At 26.8% G+C, this 27485-nt stretch overlaps 1 protein-coding gene and 1 long non-coding RNA gene across 6 annotated transcripts in view; one reads left to right on the top strand and one right to left on the bottom strand.

Annotated features, from left to right (window-relative positions):
* Positions 1–27485, bottom strand: part of LOC127279892 (UTP--glucose-1-phosphate uridylyltransferase) — a 237922-nt gene that overhangs the window by 196917 nt on the left and 13520 nt on the right. The window contains exon 1 of one of the 5 annotated variants that reach the window (XM_051302544.1): positions 3293–3510. The exons of the other annotated variants lie outside the window; for them this stretch is intronic. Coding sequence (XP_051158501.1) covers positions 3293–3310 — 18 coding nt within the window. The 5' untranslated portion in view covers positions 3311–3510. Of the gene's footprint in view, positions 1–3292; positions 3511–27485 lie in introns of those variants that run through there. 5 annotated transcript variants of the gene reach the window in all.
* LOC127279920 (uncharacterized) lies at positions 3639–20996 on the top strand. Its single transcript, XR_007842749.1, has 3 exons — positions 3639–3795; positions 19629–20082; positions 20743–20996. It is a non-coding gene; the product is annotated as an uncharacterized LOC127279920 (long non-coding RNA).

Genomic DNA, 27485 nt, shown 5'->3' with positions numbered 1-27485 from the left:
TATATAGAAAAGTATATAGTTTCCTGTAACATTGCCTGAACCAAATTCGAAAAGTAATGTCGTATGTAGTCTTGAAGCTTCCTTATAGATTCGTTTTAAAGGATCACACGTGGAAAACTTTGTAGGAATTTTCAATAGGGAAATACAGAGAAATAATAAGTAAAATGTAATAAAAAATAGTGGAAAAATGTAATTATATTATGAAAAGTGAAATTTTCATTGAATAATTATTAAAATTAAATGATAAATAGTTCTAAAGTAATGTGTATTGGAACAGTATATACCGACAGCAAATTGCAATTTGAAGAGGTGTACCGACCGATAGAAGCAAAATTAAAAATGACGGCTTGTCAAATTTTGAAAATTCCAATATTTTCATTGAATATCATTACTATGGGGTTATAGAGGACGCTGATTTCGATTTTTTTGTACTCCAAATTTAAAAATGGCGGCTTGTCAAATTTTGAAAATTTAATTATTTTCATTGACTCTCGTAACTATGAAGTTATAGAGGGCGCTGATTTCGAATTTTTCATTTCCACAAAAATTCAAATTGGCGGATTGACATAGTTTGAAAATTATATTGTTTTCATTAAATATTATTACTGTGGGGTTATAGAGGGCACTGATTTCAATTTTTGTTTTAAATTTAAGAATGGCGATTTAACAATTTTTTTTAAAACTCACATTTTTGAAAAAACGTTTTAAAGTCATGTACATTTTCTTGAACAAAATGATGTTTTTGTACATCGATTTAAACATGTACAAGATCAGGAAGTGAACTTGTAATAAGAATTGTAACAACAGGGTACCACCTGTAGAGCCGCTCCTGACAGTCCAAAATCAAAAAACCAAAATTTTTGTTTTGGATACATGAATACCCAGTGAACTAATATCTTGGAATTAATCCATTAAAGCCCATGCTTAGACACATGGAAATATTTGTAATATCAAATTCGTAAACAGGACTGCGGTCCAAACAATGGCACTTGACGTTAAAAATTGTTTAAAAAATAATTTGTTTAATCAAATTTTTTTTTTAAATTCATTAATTTTTTTATTTGATTATAACAATTTGTTTAAACAAATTAGTTTTTTAAACAATTTTAAATGTCACAAGTCTGTCAAGTCACCGTAACATTTTTGTTATAAATAAATAATAATAATTATATAATAATAAAATGCTTGGTCTGTCCTTCTGTCCTAACTTGAAGTTGGCCTTTTCTGATTTCACGTGTTTTTTTGAAAAGTAATCTTATGACGTGTCAAATTTTGACAATTCTTTTTTTCATTTTTGCCAAAGTTGTATAATTGTGTTTCCAAATTTCGGAATAAGTTTCTTTAAAATTCGAAAATTCAATTCACGAAGCTGAAGTACACAACGTTTACCAACGAAATTTTTTTTAAGGGGTTAAACCACTCTAGAATTTTCAAAAAAATCAAAAAAATTTTTTTTGCTTTAAAAGGTGCCTAAGGGTGTATAGAATAAGAAACAATATCAATTATAAGTCGAAACACTTTTTAATTTGGAAGGTCAATTATACGGCGCAGGCATTGCAGATTGAAGGTATATCCAAAAAGTCGTAAGTAAAACTTTAAACTCGTTTTTCTCAAAACTACATTTTTTGTGCTGGCCGGAAACATAACTTTTACAAATCTCAACCGATTTACTTAAAAATTAAACTGTAGCTTCTCAATAACATTATCTAGAGAAAGACGTACGGATTTTTTTTATGTTGCATATTTTTTTTGTTATAAACAATTTAGTGTCAATTTTTTAAGTAAAAAACTCGGTTTTTCCTTAAAATGTTCGCCATTTTTGCAAAAATCAATTGAAAAAAAATCCCCTACGTCTTTCTCTAGCTTTTAAGATGTAAAAATAGAAAGAAATTTGTTTTTTGTTGTAGGATGAAAATTGGAGCTAAAACCTTTCCGGCCGCGACGTGATTCCTCTCAGAAAGGGTTCCTATCACGTACCTGTAAATTTGATATTTTTAAAAAAAATAATTAATGAAGTATATTTTTTTCTCTTTAAAGTGTACCTAATAAAGATATGTAAACATATTTTTCAGTACATTTAAACTTTTCTTGAAAAAAATTTCTAAAGTTAGGCCTTTTTTTGACGCTCTAGAGTGGTTTAACCCCTTAAAGTTGTATATTGATTCAAAAATTGTATACGAATACAAAAAATTTATGATGAGAAAAAAGATGCGCCAGGAAATTTCGTACAAGATAGTAATTTGAAAAAATTATTTCACTAATTGACCCTTCAAATAACAACTTATTTAAATCTTTATTAATAATTTATTATTACATATTTTTAAAAGAATTAAATTTTGAATTGTTTTTAAATAGTCAAAATGTTTCTAGATTGTTTGACATAATGTCTTCCAAAAACGTCTTTTAAATATTAATGGCACTTAAAAGCATTTTAATAAGATAACTTATGTATAAAATTGTTTCAACATAAAGTTTAAGTGGAGGGACTGGTTATAGGACCCCGTATTTTTTGTACAGAAATTGGCTTTCAGTCAATTTTTCTGCAACTTTGCAGTTTTGTAGTTTAAGGCCTTGTAAACAAAAAATTGTTAATGACAAAATTCAGAATAATAGTCAGTTTTTGATTGATTTTTAAGAACAGAATGTTCACAAAACATTATTTTTTATGTTATTATTTTTCAACTTTGAGTTACTGTAGCTAAAAAACTGGCCATTATTTTGAATTTTGTCATTAACATTTTTTATCCCCGAGGCCTTAAACTACAAAACTACAAAGTTGTAGAAAAATTGACTAAAAGCCAATTTATATACAAAAAGTGCGGGGTTCTTTCAACTTATCAAAATTAATGTTGTTATGGGGGGTCAATTTTTTTCTGGCATTATTTGTAATATAAAATTATTGTGAATTATCAAAATTAAAAAAAAAAATTTTGACTATTTTAGAATTTTTTTTTAAACATTAAAATTTTTGAAAATCCATAAAATTGATTGTTCAGAGTAATGAAAAAAATGTACGAAAAAATCATCAATGAAAAATAATAGAAATTGCGACTGAAGTTTAAATTTTTACTTTTTGAAAATTTCAAGTTTTATTTAAAAAATTATTAATGAATTAATTGTTTTTCAATTTCCCATTGTACATTGCAGTTTTAAATATTCAATTTTAACAGAAAGAAATTGACAACCTTAAACAGCCTTAATTTCGAAAGGTTGACATTTCAGCGGTCCCTCCCCTTAATAAAAAAAACATAAATATGTATTACTTTAACTACTTTAATGACAAAAATCTTACTTCTAGAAAGTAATCCATGTTTTTTAATGAAATTGTTGATAAATTTTTACAGCGCACTCGCAATTTTAAAGAACGATTAAAATATATATCACTTGTGTCTATAGAAAATTCAATAAAACAACTTAAAAGTATTTTAAAGTAAGAGCCTAATACTTTAGTGCAGACGTCACTGAACAGAGCTATATGATTTCTGTCCTCAGATTACGGAATATTTTCAGTTACACACTTAAATATAAGTCGTGGATTCATTATGATTACTCATCTATATGACATCATTTTCCCTCTTTATTTATCCTATTAGTTAAAAGCTTACATTATATTCATGATAAATGCATTTCTTACGCAACACTTCCACTATCTCATAGATAGATTAAAAGTCTCCATATTCTTTTGTAGTCGTTTTAAAAAATATATTAAAATTTAAATATTGACTAGATTTTAAAACATTTAAAACACAATTTTTATTTATTTTTTTATGACATTTATGTTTCATTTTGTTTAAGGTGAATATTTTATTACTTTGTTTCTTTTATTTTTAACAATTTAATTATTATTATTTAAACAAATACTTATTTATAAAATACTAAATTAGTGTTGCACGATATAAAATTGAAGAGTTTTAATTTATTTTTATCATAAAATAATATTTAAGGGGTGAATTTTCTGTAGCAATCCAAGTGAGAAAAAAAATTTCTCAGAGTGGGCTCTACCTTCCAAATAAAGTTTAAACCTATATGTGACCGGGTTTGAGGAAACGGTGCTATTGACCAAAATCAACTTTTCGAGAAAAGCACGTTTAAAGTTAAACTACCAATTAAAACAGATTTCTTGAAACATTTTATATTTTAAAGAAGAAAGAACCTATATAAGTGTTCCTCATGTATTTTTTATGCTGCAAATGATTTTTATGGTTAAATAATTGTTTGATTATCAGTGTTATTGTTATAAACAATTTTATTTGCAAAAGTTAAAATATGAAATTTAAAAATTTAATTTAAACGACTTACTAATGTCCTAGGAGTCTGAAATTTTTTATGCACCTTCAGAAGTGACATCCGCACATTAATTCATGGTTATTTCTTACCTACAGAATCAGGTTGCCGATGATGGGTATACTTAAGGATCATCTCCGGAAATTTTGCTCGAAATTTTTGTTAATGGTTTTGGCATTCATATTTGAGGTTTGAAAAAATATCCTTAACTTTTAAAAACAAGGTCGCCGATGACGGGTATACTTGGAGATCGACTTCGAGGATTTATGTCAAATTTTTCGTTAATTTTGAAAAAATTATAAGTTTTTAATTTTTTATTTTAAGAAAAAATACCAAGACTGTTTTTTATTTTAGAATTACTTAAATTTTCATTAAAAATTTTAAAAAAAATTTTTTTTAAACAAATAAGCCTTTGGAAAGTAAAACCACACATAAAATTTTGACCGCCATGCTAATTTAATGGCAGTCAGAAATTCATGAGTTATTTTACTTTCCAGCGGCTCAAATGCAAATTTTTTTTAACATTTGGGACTAGTTGCATTGTATTTTTAGGAACTTAAACTGTAAGAAACCGTCATAAAAAGATTCGATTTTTTGGTCGATAACACCGTTTTCTCAAACCCGGTCACATAAGGGTGATTACCTCAACCACGAAGTATTGTTAGGTTTGATTTTTTGGTCGATAACACCGTTTTCTCAAACCCGGTCACATAAGGGTGAGTACCTCAACCACGAAGTATTGTTAGGTATTAGAGCGACTCCACGTCAAGTGATCGCACCGATTTAGACTATTTGGATAAATTTTTATAATATTGATAATTTGGGTTCTTTTAAGGGACAAAAAAAGAAATGCTAAGCATTTTTAAAAAATTCAAAATATTTTTCAAAATATTGCTAATTTAAATTTTTTGTAATTTTTTTTTTAATTATTATAACTTCCGTAATTTTTAACCAATCGGGATGACATTTTTTTAAAATACTCGAATTTAGAAGCTCTTTCATGAAAAAAATTTTGAAAAAAATGAAAAATTTTAATTGTTTAAATAATTCGAAAAGCATATCTTCGATATTTTTCAAAAAATTCATGATCATTCTCTACCATGTCCTGAAAAATTTAAGACCTTGAAAAATATGGTATGTCTTATAGTTTCCGAGACAAAAATTATTTAGTTTTTGTAGCGCGTGAAGTCATTGTAAACTATATATAATTATAAGAGGCATTTCATATGAGAATACAGGGTCATGTCTCGAATTTTTTTCAAAATTCGGTAAATTGTAGTGATAGTGATGCTAAATAAGTGTACAAATTTTGAATTAGAAATTTTTAATATTTTTCGTGATATTTACAATAACAAAATAGAGCAATATTATTTTGCTTTATTTATAACTTTTTCCCTACTAAAAGTAGAGAGAAATGTTGAGAATGTTTTTTACGCAAAAGACCTTAAACCTTAAAAAAAAATTATTTTTTAAAAAAAATATTAATTTTGAAACAATTTGTTTAAAAAATGAAATTTGTTTATAACTTTTAAACATGTTCTCCTTCATTTTGAAGCGCGAAAAAATCATGAATATTGTTTAAGTCATAATAAATTAATGGTTAAATTTTTGAGATAGCTTTATTTTTTGTTTTCGAGATATTAATTAATTAACTAACAAAAGTTAATAAAAAATGAAATATTTTACGAACAAATAAAATTAGAAAAATTTTAAAAATACCATTCCAATGCTTATCGAAATCCGCATCCAACAAGCACTATATGAACTATTTTGGATAAACGGAAATGAAGATAAATTGTCAATTCTTTTTTTATTTGGAAGATCATCTAATTCTGCGCCAAAAAAAAGTGTAAATAACATTTTTAACAATTCAAATTATTAACATTTTAAAAATCATAAAAAATCGTAAACCGTTCGTTAATAGGTCAAAAGATGCGTCTTGAAAATCTCTACAAAATGAGACTAAGAAAACTGTAGGTGTCATAACATTTTTTTAAAGTTATAAGCAAAAAACGATTTTTTATGATTTTTAAAATGTCAATAACTTTGGATAAAATGATAGCAGATTGTTCGTCAATAGCTCAAAAAATGCATCTTAAAAAACTCTACAAAATTAAGTAAAAACATCCCAACTTTCAAAACATGTGTTTCAAGTTATGGGCAAAAAACGATTTTTCAAAAATTTTAAAAGTCAAAAAAAATATAGTTAATATGTATTAATTTGTCCCAAAGTTTTCTCAATTTATGTCCCCAAGTGAGATCTACAATTTAAAAAAAAATTCAGCCCTAAAGCTCTTATAGAATTTGAGATATTTATGAAAATGTAATGTATATATACACACACACACACATACGGAATGACATTTTCTAAAAATGTCATTTTTGGATTCCTGAGGTCAAAAAACATAAAGATATGTCAAAAAAATGAGTTCGAAAAATTTCGCGAAAACAATACTTCCTCCATGAGGAAGTTTTTTGCTCATAACTTTAAAAAAATGTTACGACACCTGCAGTTTTTTTAGTTTCATTTTGTAGAGATTTTCAAGACGCATCTTTTGACCCATTAACGAACATTTTACGATTACTTTATCCAAAGTTATTGAGATTTTAAAAATAAATAATATTGATAAAAACCTGTTTGCATTTTTTGTTCAAAAATCTTTATGTATCTGTAAAATCATTATAATTAGATTAGAAAGCTTTTTCTTGGTGATAAACTTTTTTTAATTTTTATGCAAAACATACCCAAAACTTTTATTATTCCTAATATAGGGTGAATGCGCTAGTAGTCGGACACTTAAGGATACGATCTCATATTATGCTTTTTTTCTTGAAATGACAAATAACTAGAGTTTTTTCAAGTACATTATCAACTAAAGGAGTTATTCATGATTAAAAAATCATATAAATTTATTGCAAATGCGTCAGTATTTAATAAAATATAAGCATTTTAATGAAAAATCAGGAAAGCTTTAGTAGTCGGACAATTTTTTCTATATTCGGACATCAGATATTGGAAAAATTGGTGCATTGGTATAGGGCCAAAGAAAAATTATTTGATGTACAGAAATTTAATCAAAAATCATTTCAAACTTAAAAAAAATAATGAAATGCATTAGTTAATGAAAATTAAAATTCTTTCTGGGTGCACGATTGGTTACCTCCACGTGGTGCATCTTGCAAAACAATGTCATTGAAATACTTCCAGTTAAAAAACTATTTAACTTTTTTTTATTATATTTCATACACCTAAAAAAATTTAAAAAAACAGTAGGGTAACGGCACCAGTGAAAGAACATTTAAGGAAATGCATACTTTTATCATTTATTATTTTTGAATGCAGTTATTAAAAATTTTTTTACCAATTTTTTTTCGATAGCTAATTAAGTGTAGAATGCGAAGGTCACATTTAATTTTCATAAATATAAGATGTTAATTAAAATTTTAATTAATAAGTAAAACATACCTATTTCACCAGTGAAAGAACAAATTGTCTAATGAAAGAATTTTCTGCATCCAGTGAAAGAACGATGTGAAATATATATTTAAAATATATTTAAAAAATATATTAAAACAAAGATAAAGTAATAAAATGTTTGTAATATACTAAAATAAAGGTAAATTAATGATAATTATGAATATTTTTTAACTAAGTTTGCAGAATCTTATTTTTAATTGAAAATGCATTTATAACCTACAATCAATCATCTACTTGCAATTTATTTTGACAATATTATTGTAACCTAACAGTGTTAACCTATTTGATTTTGTCATTTTTTTGTTTGACTTCAGACTATTCGTTGAAGGTGTTCCTTCATTAGATTGCATTGGAACCAGTGAAAAAACATTTCTGTTCATTCACTAGTAAATAAAAAAAAAACCCCCAATGACGGAATTTGCTTTTCTTATGGCAAATTAATATTTTATTAGCTTTTAAATGAAAAGAAGTATTTCTAATACACAAGATAAATTTAGTTTCAAGAAGACCGACGATTTAAGGCAGTTTAAATTAGTTAAATGTGAAAAAAGAAATAACGTGTCAGAGAAGAGTTCTTATTGTTGAAGATAAATTTGCAACACAACATTTTTAAAAAATTTTTTTTATAAAATTTACGTGTTAACTCTCTAGGTATCTTAGATACTAAAGACGTAAATTAAATAAGGAACATAAAAATATATAATTTATAATACCAAATTGCTTATTACACTAATTAGAATGCAAAACATGAAATTTGTTCTTTCACTGGTGTCAGTTCCTTCACTGGTGCCGTTACCCTAGTAGAAAAAATTTTAATATCATTTTCAATGAAATTGGCTAAATACCAATCATTTTTAAATATAAAGTTATACACACATTATTTTATTTTAATTTTTAGTTTAATTTTTTACTTATTATTATATAAATAAATATAAATAAAAAATCGTAAACTGATCGCAAAATATCTCCATGAGGAAGCAAAGTGTTCATGAAATGAACACAAAAATACATACTTCAACTTGGCAGCGGTTTCATATTATTATTAATTTTTGATTCTAAGTAATACTTAATATTCTTTTTTTTTGACGCTGAATTAGAGGATCTACCAAAAAAAAAGAATTCACACTTTATCTTCATTTCTTTAAATGTTATTAATTATTTAAATAATTTTTATTATTAATTATTAATTTAACACCCGTTTATCCAAAATAGTTCATATAGGGCTTGTTGGATGCGGATTTCGATCAGCATTTGAATGGTATTTTTAAAATTATTCTAATTTTATTTGTTCGTAAAATATTTCATTTTTTATTAACTTTTGTTAGTTAATTAATTAATATCTCGAAAACAATACATAATGCTATCTCAAAAATTTAACCATTGATTTAATAAGACTTAAACAATATTCATGATTTTTATCGCGCTTCAAAATGAGGGAGAACATGTTTAAAAGTTATATTCAAATTTCATTCTTTAAACAAATTGTTTAAAAATTAATTTTTTTTTTTTTAAATAATTTTGTTCTATAAGTTTAAGGTCTTTTGCGTAAAAAACATTCTTAACATTTCTCTCTATTTTTAGTAGGGAAATAGTTATAAGTAAAGCAAAAAAATATTGCTCTAATTTGTTATTGTAAATATCTCGTAAAATATTAAAAATTTCAATTTCAAAATTTGTACACTTATTTAGCACCACTATCACTACAATTTACCAAATTTTGAAAAAAATCCGAGACACGACCTTGTATTCTCATATGAAATGCCTCTTATAATTATATAGTTTACAATGACTTCACGCGCTACAAAAACTCAATAATTTTTTTCTCGGAAACTATAAGACATACCATATTTTTCAAGGTCTTAAATTTTTCAGGACATTGTAGAGAATGTTCATGAATTTTTTGAAAAAAATCAAAGATATGCTTTTTGAATTATTTAAACAATTAAAATTTTTTTAAAATAAAAATTAAAATATTTCAATTTTTTTTCAAAATTTTTTTCGTGAAAGAGTTTCTAAACACGAGTATTTTAAAAAAAATTCATCCTGATTGGTTAAAAATTACGGAAGTTATAATAAATCAAAAAAAAAATTACAAAAAATTTAAATGTGCAATATTTTGAATTTTTTAAAAATACTTAGTATTTTTTTTGGCCCTTAAAGGAACCCAAATTATCAATATTTTAAAAATTTATCAAAATAGCCAATTTCCAGGGTGTCTACTGAGAATCTCATTCAAAATTTCTGGACAATTCCAGGACTATTCGAGGACAAAAATTTTTTATAACATGCTACTTTTTTTTGTCTTTTCATTACTTAAAAATTAATAAGAATAATAGTCAAAAGATTTGAATATACAGGGTGTCCCAGTCATTGGTGTACATATTAAAGGTACATATTCTTCAGAAAAAAATAAGACAAAAAGTCTTCTACAGTTTTTCAAAATTTTTTTATAGTTTTTGCGTAAATTGCAATTGAAAATTTAAAAATTACGCGTGGTGATTGGCCGCACGATCTCAGTGGGCCGGTGGGCGGGGCATAGCGCGCCGGAACTATTCTAATTTTCCAGGCGTGGGCATGTAGAGTTTACGCGATTAGTTAAAAAAATCCTTTGGAAAATTCATACATTATGTATTTTTCAAAGTAAAAAAAAGAGTAGTTAAAATATTCTTTTGAAAAATACATAACGTATGTATTTTTCAGAGGATTATTTCAAGTAATCGGGTAAACTCTACATGCCCACGCTTGGAAAATCAGGAAAGTTCCGGCGCGCTATGCCCCGCCCACCGGCCCACTGAGATCGCGCGGCCAATCACCACGAGTAATTTTTAAATTTTCAATTGCAATTTACGCAAAAACTATAAAAAATTTTGAAAAACTGTAGAAGACTTTTTGTCTTATTTTTTTCAGAAGAATATGTACCTTTAATATGTACATCCATGACTGGGACACCCTATATATTTCCACAAATAAATAGTTTTATCTTTTTAAATTGCAGAAAGTTTATTCTGTAGTTCAAAAACCTGAACGACTAATTAGTGCTATAACTTTTAAATAATACTAGGTTGGAGCAAGAAATATGCATAATTACTAGAAATGGTTAATATATAATAAGAAGCTTAAAAAATTGTAAAGAATTATAAATTAGTTTTTAATTTATTTTGAATTAATAAGTTAACATTTTAATTTACGTTAAATAAATTTTTAACATAAAAATTTTCAAATATAGAACCTTTGTCATATTAGAAACATGTTCTTAACTTTTTTTAAAATAATTACTCAAATCAACTTTTCTACATAAAAAAACAGTTTAGATAAAATGTATGAGGAGTTGAATGTATAACATAAATATTTAAGAATCTATTTTAATTATTTAATAATTTTGTTTAATTTTAAGACTTCTTTATCAAGAAGTTCAGTCTCTTCTTTCGCAATTTGTAAAAGTCTTTTCTTTTTCGCTTCCAAGAATTTAACTTCTTGAGTAGCTTTCCTTTTTTCACTTTTGGATTTGGCATCTTCTGTCTTCTTTTGTTCCAAGGCTTCCCGACGCTTAGATGATGCATTTTTAAATGACAATATCATTTGTTTAGAAATATTAATATTTTTAATGCCTCCAGCTTTGAAAATTTCATCTTTCTTTGAGCGTTGAGCTATTAAAGCATCCTCATACAAAAATAGCAATAACGGTGCGTTACTCTGGAATGATGTTAAAAATGGTTCCAACTAAATGGATACAGAAACCATAAAGCCTAATTTAGCACATAAAAGCTTATCTTTCAAGCATTCTGCAACTTTCCTATAGTTTTCTGATTCTGGAGGTTTTTTTTTGACAGCAACTACGTAAGTTTGTAAGTAAGGTAATATTATCTTAGCTCTTTCCAGCACTTTTGAATTTTCAAGCCATCTATGAGCACAAAATTTAAGCTGGAAAATGTGAGATGAAGTGTAAAGTAAGTAATCAGCGCGGCGTGAAGGAAAGTTTTTGAATAAATTGTAAATAGCATATAAAAAGCTGTTTATACGCCAGGCAGTTACTGAATGACCCTTTTTGTATCCTCCATTTACAACGTGCAGGGAACAAATACCTGTATCCAAAAGACGACTATCATTAACTGATTCCTTTAAATGGGTTTTCAGATCTGTTAAAAATTTCAAATTGACATTAGGTCCATCCATAAAAACCTGAAGCAAATTAGGTAGTGGTAAACTATTAGCTTCTAGTGCAGATAGAAAAGCAAAACCTCGAGTTGATCCTTTTCCATCAATTTGACTAAGTGCCCACATTATTTCAGCACGTACAACTTTCTCATAGGTAACAAATCTGAAAAAGTTATAAATTCTTGTCTCTTTTTCATTTCCATTTAAAATCATAGTAGTATTACTACTGTCAGCTATCACAGAATCATTGATATTGTTTTCTTTATTCACAGTACTTCCCTGTTGAAAATTCCGACCTCGTTTACGACGTCGTATTCTAAGTAGTTTGTGACGTAGTAAACGACGTAGTAAACGACGTAGAAAACGACATAGTAAACGACGTCGTAAATGAAAGCGGAATTTGGGATAGTAAATGACGTCGTTTACTACGTCGTTTACGATGTTGCAAAAATTATTTTAATATTATTTATTTAGTAATTTAGTAAGTCCAATATCCAATATTAAAAATTTGAATAATAATTTAAAAAATCAATAATTTAAAAAAAATTTATTTTTATTATTTTTTAATAATTATTATTATTATTTTATTTTTAATATTTAAATTAAATTAAAAAATGGTCATCAAAATATTAGTGAAACCATTTCTTCCAAAAAAGAATTTGTCTCAAATCCAATAAATAGGTAGGAGAGACATCGGGCAGAAAAAAATTTCGACAAGAAAAAAATTTTCGATCACTGCTTATATACCAATCTAATGGCACCTCAACTGCGAGAAACAGTTGTGATGTTCGCCCTCCCTGTGGCGTTGAGCGAACTTAAGTCCAGAGCTGAGCCATCAGCGCAGCGCGGAAACATTTGAAAAATTTGATTTTATTAGATATTTTATTTTATTTTAAATATGACAAATAATTAACTTAATAAATAACTAATGTCATGAAGAATTATTAATAACATAATGTCATACTTAATAATTCGTTAATTAATTATTTTTAACGAAAATTTGACTAAAAAAAAATTGTTGGCCAAAAAAAATTTTACCATTAAGGGGTAACACCACTCTAGCGGTAAGAAAAATAGCCTAACTTTGACGATTTATATTTGCAGTAGGATAAAAGGAATAGGATTTTTCTTCAGATAGGTTTATTTAACACATATTCAAGTATAAAAAATAAATTTAATATTATTATTTTAATATAAAATGGCGGCGATAGAGTCCGGCTCAAAAATCTTGAATTTTTAAAACACCTACACGGGAGGACGATTTTCTAGGAAGGTGTAAGACCTAGAACAAAAATCCAAGAATTTTCTGAATCTCTACCCTATTGACTATGGAACTACGTAGGGGTTTTTTTTTAAATCAAAATTTGTACAAATGGTAGCACTTTGAAAAAAAAAATCGATTTTTTGCCAAAAAACAAGCAGTAAATTGTTTATAAAAAAAAAAGTTTACATTAAATCAAAAAACGGCTACGTAGTTCCATAAAGAAGGTTATTGTGTAGTTACTGTTAAAATTTCAGATCAATCCATGCAACGGTGTTCGAGTAATCCGTCCTCCCAGTTTGAAAAAAGTGGTTTCTAGAAAAACGCGTTTAAAGTAGAACTAACACACAATGGGCCAGCAAACCTTTACGTTCTAAAATTCATAATTTCCGGAGTACAACAAATTTAAAGCTTTTCATGACGAATTCTATAGTTTTTGGGGTCACTGATTACAAATCTGTAGTCAGATTTTGAAATTTTTTTTTTTTTTTTTGAAAATATGGATTTTTTCAAAGGCGTTGTTCAGTGCCTATATGATGCATTAGTGACACTCAAAGGGTTAATAAATTTTTTTTCGTCATAGGATCACCTGCCTATTGTTTCTACAATGCTAAAGTACATTTTAACAAAAAAAAAAATAAATCGTTTTTTTGAAAATTCTAGAGTGGTGTTTCCCCTTAAAAAATAATTTTTTTGTTAAATTTTTGTAGTAAAAAAAATTTTTTCAAGACAATTATTTGTGATCTAAAAAAATATCACGATGAGAATATAATTAACAAAAAAAATTACTCGTAGCACAGAAAAAATTTCACCATGAGAAAATAATTTTTTCAAAATTTTATTTGTAAAAAATTTATTGGTAGCTCAAAAAAAATATCACGATGAGAAAATAATTTTTTGTCAAATTTTCTCTGTAAATAAATTAATTAACTAAATAACGTACCGTAAAACAGGGTTATTTCGCTCATTGCGGGTAAATTCGCTCACCCACTTTTATGCTTTATTTCAGCTTTAAAATAAAGTTCAATACCTTTATTACCAGGTTAAATTTTCGTAGTAAAAAAATTAATTAACTAATTATTAAGCTCACTATTTAATTAATTTTTTTTTACAGAGAAATTTTGACAAAAAAAATTATTTTTTCATCTTGATATTTTATTTGGGCCACAAATAATTTTCTTACTGAGAAAATTTAAAAATAAGTAAATTTCTCATCGTAATATTTTTTTGTGCTACGTATAATTTTTTTGTTAAATTTTTTTACAGAGAAATTTTTACAACAAAATTATTTTTCATCGTAATTTTTTTTAAAAACACGAATTTTTTTTTCAAAGAAAATTTGAAAAAAAATTATTATTTTCTTATTGTGATATTCTTTTGTGCTACGAATAAATTTTTGGTAAATTTTCGTAGTAAAAATAATAAACGATTTATTACGGTATTTAGTGAATTAATTGTTTTGGAGAGAAAATATGACAAAAAAGTTATTTCCTTATCGTGATAATTTTTTTAGGCCACAAAAGATTTTTTTACAGAGAAAATTTAAAACTGATTAAATTTCTCATCTTAATATTATTTTTGTGCTGCAAATATTTTTTTGTTACATTTTCGTAGTAAAAAAATGAAGTAACTAATAATTACCGTAAAACAGGGTTATTTCGCTCAATGCGGGTAAAGTCGCTCACCCATTTTTTTGCTTTAAATTTGATTTAAACTAAAATTTAGTATTTCTATTAACAAATTTAACATTTTAACCTGGTAATAAAGGTATTAAACTTTATTTTAATGCTGAAATAAAGCATAAAAGTGGGTGAGCGAATTTACCCGCAATGAGCGAAATAACCCTGTTTTACGGTACGTTATTTAGTTAATTAATTTATTTACAGAGAAAATTTGACAAAAAATTATTTTCTCATCGTGATATTTTTTTTGAGCTACCAATAAATTTTTTACAAATAAAATTTTTAAAAAATTATTTTCTCATGGTGAAATTTTTTCTGTGCTACGAGTAATTTTTTTTGTTAATTATATTCTCATCGTGTTTTTTTTTTTTTTAGATCACAAATAATTGTCTTGAAAAAATTTTTTTTACTACAAAAATTTAACAAAAAAATTATTTTTTAATGGTAAAATTTTTTTTGGCCAACAATTTTTTTTTGTCAAATTTTCGTTAAAAATAATTAATTAACGAATTATTAAGTATGACATTATGTTATTAATAATTATTCATGACATTAGTTATTTATTAAGTTAATTATTTGTCATATTTAAAATAAAATAAAATATCTAATAAAATCAAATTTTTCAAATGTTTCCGCGCTGCGCTGATGGCTCAGCTCTGGACTTAAGTTCGCTCAACGCCACAGGGAGGGCGAACATCATAACTGTTTCTCGCAGTTGAGGTGCCATTAGATTGGTATATAAGCAGTGATCGAAAATTTTTTTCTTGTCGAAATTTTTTTCTGCCCGATGTCTCTCCTACCTATTTATTGGATTTGAGACAAATTCTTTTTTGGAAGAAATGGTTTCACTAATATTTTGATGACCATTTTTTTATTTTAATTTAAATATTAAAAATAAAATAATAATAATAATAACTATTAAAAAATAATAAAAATAAATTTTTTTTTAAATTATTGATTTTTTAAATTATTATTCAAATTTTTAATATTGGATATTGGACTTACTAAATTACTAAATAAATAATATTAAAATAATTTTTGCAACATCGCAAACGACATCGTAAACGACATCGTAAACGACGTAGTAAACGACGTCATTTACTATCCCAAATTCCGCTTTCATTTACGACGTCGTTTACTATGTCGTTTTCTACGTCGTTTACTACGTCACAAACTACTTAGAATACGACGTCGTAAACGAGGTCGGAATTTTCAACAGGGTTGACTGAACTTGAACAGGAATAAATAAGTTTTGGCTACTATTTCTTCCTTTTTTTTTTAAAAGATGTTTTTTTCCTTTTGAATGGGATCGTAAAGCACTTATCCCCATATTACTAATATCAATAAGACCATTACATAAAATACATGAAGCTTTGAAATTATTAGACTTTTCTTTTCGTAGCCAGTAAAATTCAGGATATCGGTCCACTTCCAACCATTCATCTTGAAAATTACACAGTCTTTTAGCTATTTCTAAATTTCAATATCACAACTAAAACATTAAAAGCAAATTCAAAAGTTTAAACATCATCTAGCGCTTTTATAATTTGTTCATGAAATAAAAACCAGTCAACTTTCTGAAGGTTAAAACGGGTCGAATTGGAGCTAACCTCCTGAGGCCTAACAGAAAAGTCACAAATAACTGGAATATGGTCAGATCCATACGAATCTTCGCTTATAGAGATGTTAAACATATTGATCATAGACAATGGGACCAAAATGAGATCAAGGTTATTTGACACTTCCCCTATCCTGGGTACATATGTAGGTAATTTATCATTTACTGAAACTACATCGCAGTCTTCCATTCCCTGAGAGAGGATGTTTCCCTTTTGATTAGCGTAATCAGATCCCCAAGAAGGGGAATGAGCATTGAAGTCCTCGCAGACTATTCTAATATTTGCTTAATTAGATGGAGTTAAAATTTCTTTCCAAGTGTTAATCTCTGGTAAGGGATTGGGAGGTGAATAAATGACTATAATTTCATATATTTTCAAGGTAGTATGAATATTTAGGCCATTACGAAAGTCAAATTTTGATTTCGTTTCGATATTTGTAACGATGCGGTTTAGTAAACGAAACGAAAGTCGAAAAGACTTTTAATTCGGTTTGTTGAACGAAACGAAATTAAAATATAATGTTGGTACAGTTTGGTAAACGAAACGAAAGTAAAATGTACTTTTGATTCGGTTTGATAAATCGAATCGAAAATATAATGTTGACTTTTTATTCCGATAATATCCGTCGCTATGTGACTTTAAACTTGTGACTTTAAACTTGAGACTTGAAACGTAAGATTTAAGACGTAATATCTTAAGACATATATGGCTTAATTCAGTTAGAGAACCGGAAGTAATCTGACAAACTTTTGTTTTGTTTAAAAAACAAAATCAGAAGTATATTTTGCATTCGTTTGGTTCACTAAACCAAATCGAAACTAAGATAACTTTTGATTCTGATTTCGCAATCAAAACCGAACAGACTTAAGTTTTGATTCAGATTTCCGAATCAAAACTTAAATGAACTACACTTTTGATTCAGGTACCAGAATAAAATCTGAATATAGCTTTTGACTTTTGATTCTGATTTCGGAATCAAAACTGAAAAGAGTTGACTTTTGATTCTACTTTCAGAATTAAAACTAAACAAACTTTAGTTCTAATTCCGACATCGTGATCAGAATCAAAACAAAAGTGTTTTTGAATTTTGTTTTGATTTCGTGAAGGACCCTGATAAGAAAATATGAGTTTTGTACAAGTAAATATTTTATTATTTCAAACAAATTTTTACGGTTTTGAGAGCGCTCAACACGAATCTGATATGAAAAATAACTTTTGAAAGATACCAGTTGTTAAGTCAAATTTAGAAAATTAAAAATTTTAAAGAAATTTAAGTTAACTTCTGGAAGTATAACGCTTTTTTACAAAAAAATGACAATGACAATATCTATAAAATCAAGCATTTAAGGACGAATAATGTTAATTACTTTATTTTCGTTAAATGTCGGTTCGACGAATGATGTAATTTTCTTTATTTTTCGTTTAATGTCGGTTCGACGAATGATGTCAAAAGAAACATCAGAAATGTTCCAAAAGTCATATTAAGTAATCAAACAAAATTATTAGTAAAATATACTGTTATTGTTTAATTAATGAACTTTTTATTGACTATACCTTCACACCTTCCAAATTCACACGAATAATGGTCTCTTAAATATAAATTTTCTGTAAATGCAAAGAATCTTGGCTTCGACGAGTTTAATCCGCGAGCACAAAAATAGCTATCATTACAATACCTATTAAAATAAAAAATGAAAGAGAACATAAAAATTATATTTTCTAAACATTTAAATCAAAATTATTATTTTCAATTTATTTATTTATTATAATTGAAAAATTTATTAATTAATTAAAAATTAATTTTTAAATTTTTTTCGTTTTGCAAAAGATTTAATTAATTTTTAAAGTGGAGAAAAAAATTAATTAAATCTTTTCAAAACGAAAAAAATTTAAAAATTAATTTTTAATTAATTAATAAATTTTCAATTATAATAAATAAATAAATTGAGAATAATAATTTTGATTTAAATGTTTAGAAAATAGAATTTTTATGTTCACTTTCATTTTTTATTTTAATATATTGAAATTATTTCCTTAATTATTTTTAAAAAGCCTTTTTTGGTTATAAAAAACTAATAGAATTGTTTATTAATAAATAAAAAATTTTGAAATTAATTTCCACCAATTTGTAAATTTTTAATTAGTAAATAATATTTAAAAAATTAATTAATTTTATAACCCTTTCATATGACCTTCAGTTATATAAAAATATTTTGCAGTATTATTTCGATACACTTTCAAATTTTATATTCATCTACAATGTAAATATTTGGAATATTGAAATATCTCCGTGAAAACCTTTTTAAATTAGCCCGCCCCTTTGAGTCGATAAGTAGGATCACTTGTCTATCAGTAAGTTGTAGAGTGTGTGGAAGATTTTTTTTTTCAGCCAGATATCTGTAGTGTAGTGGTTAGGGTCTTTAGCTAGCGCGCGGCGAACGTAGGTTCAATCCCCAGCACACCCCAATTTGTTTTCAAAAATTGTTGTTTATCAAGCATGCAATACTTGATTCAATGTGAAACAAAGCATCAAAGCAGAGCAACGATGTTGTAACTTATTTATTTTATTTTTATTCCCAAAAAATAAATTTTTTTTATTGTCCTCCGATAATTAATAACTAATAATTAATAATAATAATAATTAATAACTATTAATATAAATTAATACAACAACAATAATAATAATAATGATTTATTATTATTATTATTATTATTATTATTATTAATACTTCTTAAATATTATTTATTTTTATTTTCTGAAAATGTAATTTAAATTTTCAGGAAATGTTCGTCGCAAAAATTGACTGAATATTTAAATTAAATTTTCAGTCCACTTTTGCGATAAAACTTAAACGAATGTTTAATTTAATTATTTAGTCAACTTACTTGCTAAAAATTTAACAAACATTTAATTTCAATGTTTATTCAACTTTCCTGATGAACATTTAAGGAATATTTAATTTAAATGTTTACTCAGCTTTCCTGATAAACATTTATCGAATATTTAATTAAAATGTTTACTCAACTTTTCTGATAAACATTTATTTATTGCGGACATTTTACTATTTATGCAACCTTTACTCAAGTTTGCAATTAAACATTCCGAACATTGCAGTTAAAGCTTTAATAAATGTTTACTAAACTTTCAGTGCTGTGTGGGCAGTCACTAGAAATCTGTGATGGCGGTTGAAATGAAAAAGTATTAAAGAAAAGAAAAGTCATAAGACGCATAATGGCGCTTTAGAAAAAACAGTGCTCATGTGGTTTACTGAAAAACGTGAGATTGGTTAACCGGTCAGTGGTCTACTGATTTGCGAAATAGCATTAATATTAAATAAACGATTAAACGGCTCTGAAAAATTCAAAGCCAGTACTGGATGGTTTAAGTCTTTTAAAAATCGGTATGGCATTCGGCAACTGTCGATACAAGGGGAAAAGCTATCTGCAAATGAAGAAGGTGCATTAGATTTTTCTTTCAAAATTTAATTGAAACAGAAGACTACAGTTTAAACTGTGTATTTAATGCCGATGAAAGCGGAATTTTATGGAAAAGTCTGCCAGAAGTCACTCTAGCTGCAGATAAGGAACAGCGTGACTGTCCAGGTATGATACATTAAAAATTGTGATGTTTTCGTTTGAATTTAATTTATTTCGAGAAATTGATTTTTATTTTACTTTAGTTCTTTTGTCTCTTTATAACAAAATTTTTCTTAATATAATATATAATTAATATAATTGAATATGAATTTATTGTTATTTACAATTTGAATTTAGAGTTGTATTTATTTTAGTAATGACAATTCTAATTTATATATTGACCTTCTAAAGTTTAATGTTGTTTATTACATGTTGTTGTTTATTATATGTAAAACAATTTATATATATGTTGTTTAAACTTGTTTATTTTTTAAGTCTTATTTAACAGCCGTTGAACGCAAGATAGGTCATTTTCTTATTTCTTCCTTTTTATTTTTAATTTATTGACAGTTGTTTGGAATTACTTTTAAATATAATAATTTTTCATTTTTATATTAATTTCAAATTTATATGCCTTTTTATTAATGTTAATTATGAGTCTAAAACTTTGCCTAAATATTGAATTTAAGACGAGAAAAGGGACCTAACGTGCTTTTGACTTAAGGTTCATTCACTGTGTCATGTCACGGTAAAAGCGAACCTAAAGTCTAAACCACGTTAGGTCCCTTTTCTCGTAGAGCGTCACATATGTTCTTCTTTCTTCAAAATTTATGTATTATTTTTAAGTTTCATATTTCAATGTACACGTGCATTCGACGAAATATCCCACCAAAGATCTGACTTTGGCGATTTTGTTTATTTTATCCCTACTCTCTAAAAAACTGTGTCGAACAAAGGGATCTCTTAATCTACACTTGAAAAAATATCAGTATGCTCTTAGCCTTTATTAAAAAATGTACTCATTTATTTTATGTCAATAAATACATCTACATTTTTGATTTACCTCATTAAATAATAAATTATGTGTTAGTGCATTATAATTTCAAAAATTTATTTACAATCCTTTTAGTGATACAATTAAAATCAGTTGGTTTAGCAATCAAAATACCAAGTATTTTCCATAAAAATCAACTAACACGTTTGATTAAATAATTCATAAAATTTATATCACTAGTTTTCATAATTGATCTGAAAAAACATTACAAATAACAAATTCAGATAATTTTAAACAATTTACATGAGGCAATGCGTTAAAAACACCTCTTTCTACAACATATGTATCTAGGTAATGCATTGAAAACACCTAGTGATTATATATTAATTAATACGTCTACTTTGATCCAAAACAGCTAAATTATAATATATTCATTTGATTTCGTCTTTTTAAATAAGTGTCTAATGAGTACTATGCATATAATTTCTTGATTCATTCAATTCAAGGAAAATATATTGTGTGATCATTTACGTCTAATTTATACAATCTATAACGATCAATCACTTTCGACAAAATGGAAGAATTTGATCGATTAAGTGTACTTTTACAAAAAAGAGCAACTTTAAAAAAACATATAACTGCTTTTCGTGATTTTATTACTCAATATGATTAAAACAACCCTACTCAAATCACTGAATTACAATTGCGTTATAGTACAGTTTTTTAATTGTTTACTAACATTGACGATTTAACCGATGAAATTCAATTAATTGATTTGGAAACAGATCACAGTTCATAAAAGAAAATTATTCAAGATTTATGTTACCAAACACTCGCAATTGCTCAAAATAGTTTTGCTTTCGTTTTACAGTCAGTTAATAGTGGTGTACATTCCAAACACCATGCTTCATTAAATAATGAAAATTTCAATGAATCGGTCGCGTCAACAACACGTCGAAAAATTAAATTAACTCAACCTATTCTTCCTACATTCAGTGGGAAGACTAAAGAATGATTGTCATTTAAAGATACTTTTGATTCTATGATAAATAAACGCGATGATCTTAGCAATATTGAAAAATTACAATATTTAAAATCAGTTTTAAAAGATGAAGCTTTGCGTAAAATCCAAGTTTTTTCTATTACTGAGGATAATTACGATCGCGCTTGGCACTTATTGCAAAGATCATATAAAACGCAAAACAGAATTTAAAAGACAAGCTCTTATCACATCAACTACAAAAAATTGTCCACTTTGTTCTGAATCTCATTTTTTGTTTAAATGAGGTAAATTTTTATCACTAAAAGTAAATGAACGATTTAAAACAGTTAAAGATGCTGGTTTATGTATCAATTGTTTAAGAAATCACAAGGCTAAAGATTAATATTAACTACATCTTTTCAATAAATGACAAGTGCATTAGTTAATGTGTTCGATTTAAAAAAACCAGATTAAAGCTAGAATTTTACTCGATACTTGCGCTACTGCAAATTTTATAACTACTAATCTTTTCAAAAAATTACAACTTTCTCAAACTAAATGTTCATTTTCAGTAGGTGCTTTAAATAATCTCACAACCACCGTAAATAGTATGGTTTCTGTAACTTTCAAATCCATTTACAATGAACATAAACGTACCATTAACTGTCTTATTGTTCCTAATATAACAGATTTAGTTCCAAATGAAACTATATCACGTGAACAACTCAAAATTCCTAAAAATATCTTATTAGCAGACCCCAGTTTTCACATACCTGGTCAAATTGACATGCTAATTGGATCTGGAACTACCTTTTCTCTTTTTTCTATTGGATCTATAAATTTATCAAAAAATGGAAATTATTTATTCTTACAAAAAACTCGATTAGGATGGATAATTGGTGGAGGTCTAGATCTCTCAACAAAGTCTCAAACATTAATAAATCCTAAATGTACACTACCGTCGGAAATTGTCGGTACGACTAACGTGCGAGGAGTGGAAATTCCACAGGAAAAAATAAGTTTTGTTTCAAACCCGAAAAGAAGCTAGTTTCAATATGGGACACAAACTAGACGGATATAGTTTCTAACTCGCTCATATCCTAGTGAAAAAAACACGTATAATTATACGTATAATAATACGTATTATTATACGTATAATAAGACATACGAATTTGAAACAAGTATTATACGTATAATTCTACGTATATTTATACGTATTATTATACGTGTTTTTTTCAATAGAGTAGAATAAGTCTTACTTTAAGCCTACTGTAGAGGCTAACAATAAGCTGCCTTTCGAAATAGAAAGTAGCCACAAGCTCGAAACTGGGCTTAAATCAAACCACTGCGCGGTATAAAAATTAGCTAACATAACCTAAACTTTTATGAAACCTGTCAACACCATATTATTGAAATTTTACATAAGTTTTGAAACATCAAACAACATTTTATTGATATAAATCATACTTTATATATAATACATAAAGAGACCAATTTATTTTTGTATATAATTTATATATTTTTATATTTGTGAGAAAATTGTAATAAAATTATGTTGTATATATAACATTATTTTCACACTCGTAACAATTGAAGCTGAATTTATAGGACACAAACAACAATTCATGATATGAAAATGTTTTATAAACATAGTTTTTAAATTTTTTATACAGGAATGAATATGTAAGTCTTTTGAATTAATTCTTTTAGTTCCGATTAACTATAGACGCGTCACATTTTTGGAAAGGCGTCCATGACACTTTACACTCTGACACTTTCGTTGTACGTCTAGTTACAACTCACTAGTGTCTAGACCTCATGGGCTTGATTGAAGACTTTTAACGTCTCATTTATAGCGAATAAAATTTTGTATTGAGTCCAAGACCACAAAGGCTTGTTTTGAATCTAATAGAACTGAATATTTGTCATATTAATATCTCGTTTTTCACTAAGACCTCAACGGCTTATTTTTAGAACATTATTTGTGATTAATATTAGTTATCCGCTACTTTCTAATCAAAATAAAAAATTACACTATGCTCGGAATAAGACATTTTTTTCCTGTGTCGGTGCTGATTTTAAAGAAAGATATTTTAAGTTAGAAAAAAGTTAGAAATTTCTAACTTAGATGGTTGGAAAGCTGATAAAATTCTGCTTCTGAATGTATATCTAGAAAATTTTTTTCTTTTTTTGTATTTATAACAACGAAAAGATTTCAAGACAAAATTATGCAATTTTCGTACTGTCGTACTACTGTTTCTGACTTTGGCATAATCTAGAATAATGTATGGAAAAATTTGACAATTTTACAACATAATCTTAAAGTTCTTAACTTTAATTTGCTTTTTTGAAACTTAAAAAATATTTTGTAGTTCCTGAAACAGGTTAAAAAATGTTCGAGCATGCGAGGGGTTTTTCACTTAAGATTCCGTAAGAATCATTTAAACATTACTTCACAAATTATTATAAATGTATGCGATATCTGCAATGTAATGCGAATTCCGTCAAATCAGTACGTTGTAAAACGCTGAATTAGATTTGTATTCAGAAATTTACCTTTCTTTGCACTTTTGAGCGTTCTGTCAGAGCCCGCTCTTTGTGTACGCATTCTGTGACAGACTATGACAGACTTAGACGGAATTTGACGAAATCTAACAGAATTTAACAGAATGCGCGTAAGAAGAAGGAGAAGAAAAACACGAATATGCGTGAATGCTACAGGCAAAATATGTATATATTAAATATATGTACCTATTAAATATATATTATTAATAATAATATATAATATACAATTATATATAATATATAATATATTAAATATATACATATATGTGACGCTCCACGAGAGAAGGGACCTAACGTGCCTTTGACTTAAGGTTCATTCACTGTGTCATTGCACGGTAAAAGCGGACCTTAAGTCAAAAGCACGTTAGGTCCCTTCTCTCGTGGAGCGTCACATATATACATAATAGTGAATGCTGTTGTTTTAATTATATTTACGAACTTTTATGTCTATATGTATAACAAAAATAAAATAAATTATATAATTTCGTAAGGCAAAAATTTATATTATTAATTTATATTATAGCCGAATAAAACTATTTAAAAAATTAGTTTAATAATAATTAAGAAATAAATAAATATATAAAAATTATTTCTTAAAATACATTAATAAGCACAATTATGTTTAAAAATACTATTAATTATTTCTGGTCTTCTTGACACAAGTAAACACGACTCGTACATGTATCGCGCAGTACAGCGCATGCGCAACGCGAACGGGCCTCGATCAGAAACACTAAATCTTGCGTTCGCAAGCAAAATCAAACGAAATCCTACAGACTTCTACAGACTTTAGCGAAATCACACATTTCATCGCCAAAATGCTTTGTATTGATGAATCCAGTTGAAACTCACGTAACTTTGCGATGCAATGCGTTCACTAACGTTTTCTTCTTTTGCACCAAAACGTTAAAAGTTTTGGTAAAACAGAATTTTGCGTTATTTTATTGAATGAAAAACCCCTCGCGAGCATGTTTTTCTACATGCAAGCAGCGAGGCGGCAAAAAGTGATGATCGACGAGTTATAGAACAAGTAGGGGGTCCTTTATGTTTATTTCATAAACATTATGCTTCCTCATTGTGTGAAGCAAAAAATTCGCTTCCTCGTGAAGGAATCAATGAATTTGTCCAATTCAATTGATTGATTTAAAAACTTTCGAATTAAAAATGTTTTAAATTAATTAAATTTTTTGAAAAATAAAGAAAATTTTAATTAATTTTGAGTGTAACATAAACTTTATATATACGAATCGATTCGTTTTAATGCAAGGAATACAATTATTTTATTCATCAACTTGAATTAAAAAAAAACACAAAATTTTTTAGCTAAAATATGAATTTTCGATTTTTCAATTTTTATTAATTCTCAAATTTTAAATCAAATCTATACTTTATATATAGCAACCAATTCGTTTCAATGCAGGGAATAAAATTATTTCATATATAAACATGAATTTAAATAAACACATCATTTTTTAGCTAAAATGAGAATTTTTGATTTTTTAACTTTCTTTAATTCTTTAAATTTCAATCAAATCTATACTTTATATATATCAATCGATTCATCTTGACATAAAGAAGACGATTATATTATATATTACCTTAAATTTTTCGATTTAAAAATTTTTTCAATTAAAAAAAATTTTTTAGAAAAAAGACGATAAAATTTTTTTTTTTGGGTATTTTTAAAAATCCTCTCGTCATTTTTGAGAGATTAATGTGTTAAATAAGCCTACCAAATTTTATCCAAATCCATTAAAACCTGTTAAAGATATCGTGTTCACAAAAACGATCCACACACACATACACACACACACACACACACACACACACACATACACACACACATACATACATCCGGACAATTGATCAGGATCTCATATAACATGTTTCTATATAGAGGAAAATTTGTTTTCACCATTTTTAAAAAGTTTATAAACGAAAGGACTACATAGCTTCCTCCACGAGGAAGCAAAAACATTCTCGGATCTTTTTTAACACATTTCAGGAACCACAAAACATTTGTTAAGTTTCAAAAATGGAAATTAAAGCTAAGATCTTAAAGATTATGTTGTAAAATTGTCAAATTTTTCCATACATTATTCTAGATTATGCCGGAAGTCAAAAACATTAGTACGACAGTACGAAAATTGCATAATTTTGTCTGGAAATCTTTTCGGCGTTATAAATACAAAAAAAAAGAAAATAATTTTCTTGATATACATTCAGAAGCAGAATTTTATCAGCTTTCCAACCATCTAAGTTAGAAATCTCTAACTTTTTTCTAACTTAAAATATCTTGCTTTAAAATCAGCATCGAATTTCCACTCCTCGCACGTTAGTCGTACCGACAATTTCCGTCGGTAGTGTATGCTATCTGAATTAAAAACATTGATAGAAAATTTTTGGTTTATTGAAGAAATTTCGAATTCTACACATTTTTCTCCAGAAGAAGAATGTGAAATATACTTTAAAAAACATGTAACTCGTAATGATATTGGTCAATATATTGTAGCTTTACCCTTTAAAAATAAAACAAAATTAATTGGGAAATCTAGAACACTGGCTTTAAAAAGTCCTGTATCATTACAAAAAAGATTTAATAACGACTCAGAATTGAAAACAAAATATAAAGAAGTTATACAAGTCTTTTGTTTATTAACTTGCTGTAGTATTTATAAATATGTTCTATTAGGTGATATAGAAAAAATGTATAGACAATTTTTAATTCGAGAAGAAGATCAAAAATTTCAAAAAATATTATGGCAAGAAAATGATAAAATAAAAGAATACCAATTAAATACAGTTACTTTCGGTTTCGCTTCTGCTGCTTTTTTAGCCATTCGATGTTTACATCAATTAGTAGAGGATGAAGGTAAAAATTTTCCTTTAGCATCAAAAGTCATAAAAGGAGATTTATACGTTAATAATTTGATCACTGGTGCATCCACTTCTCAAGAAGCATTAGAAATCTATAAATAAGTGACGCACTTACTAAAACGAGCACAACTTAACATGCGACAATGGGCTTCCAATGCAAAGATTGTACTA

The sequence above is a fragment of the Leptopilina boulardi genome, unplaced genomic scaffold (genome assembly GCF_019393585.1).
Source record: "Leptopilina boulardi isolate dan_hultmark-lab unplaced genomic scaffold, ZJU_Lbou_2.1 LbouV2_224, whole genome shotgun sequence".
Classification (NCBI taxonomy): Eukaryota; Metazoa; Arthropoda; class Insecta; order Hymenoptera; family Figitidae; genus Leptopilina; species Leptopilina boulardi.
The sequence above is the reverse complement of the archived record's forward strand: the minus strand, read 5'-3'. Positions and strand labels throughout refer to the sequence as shown.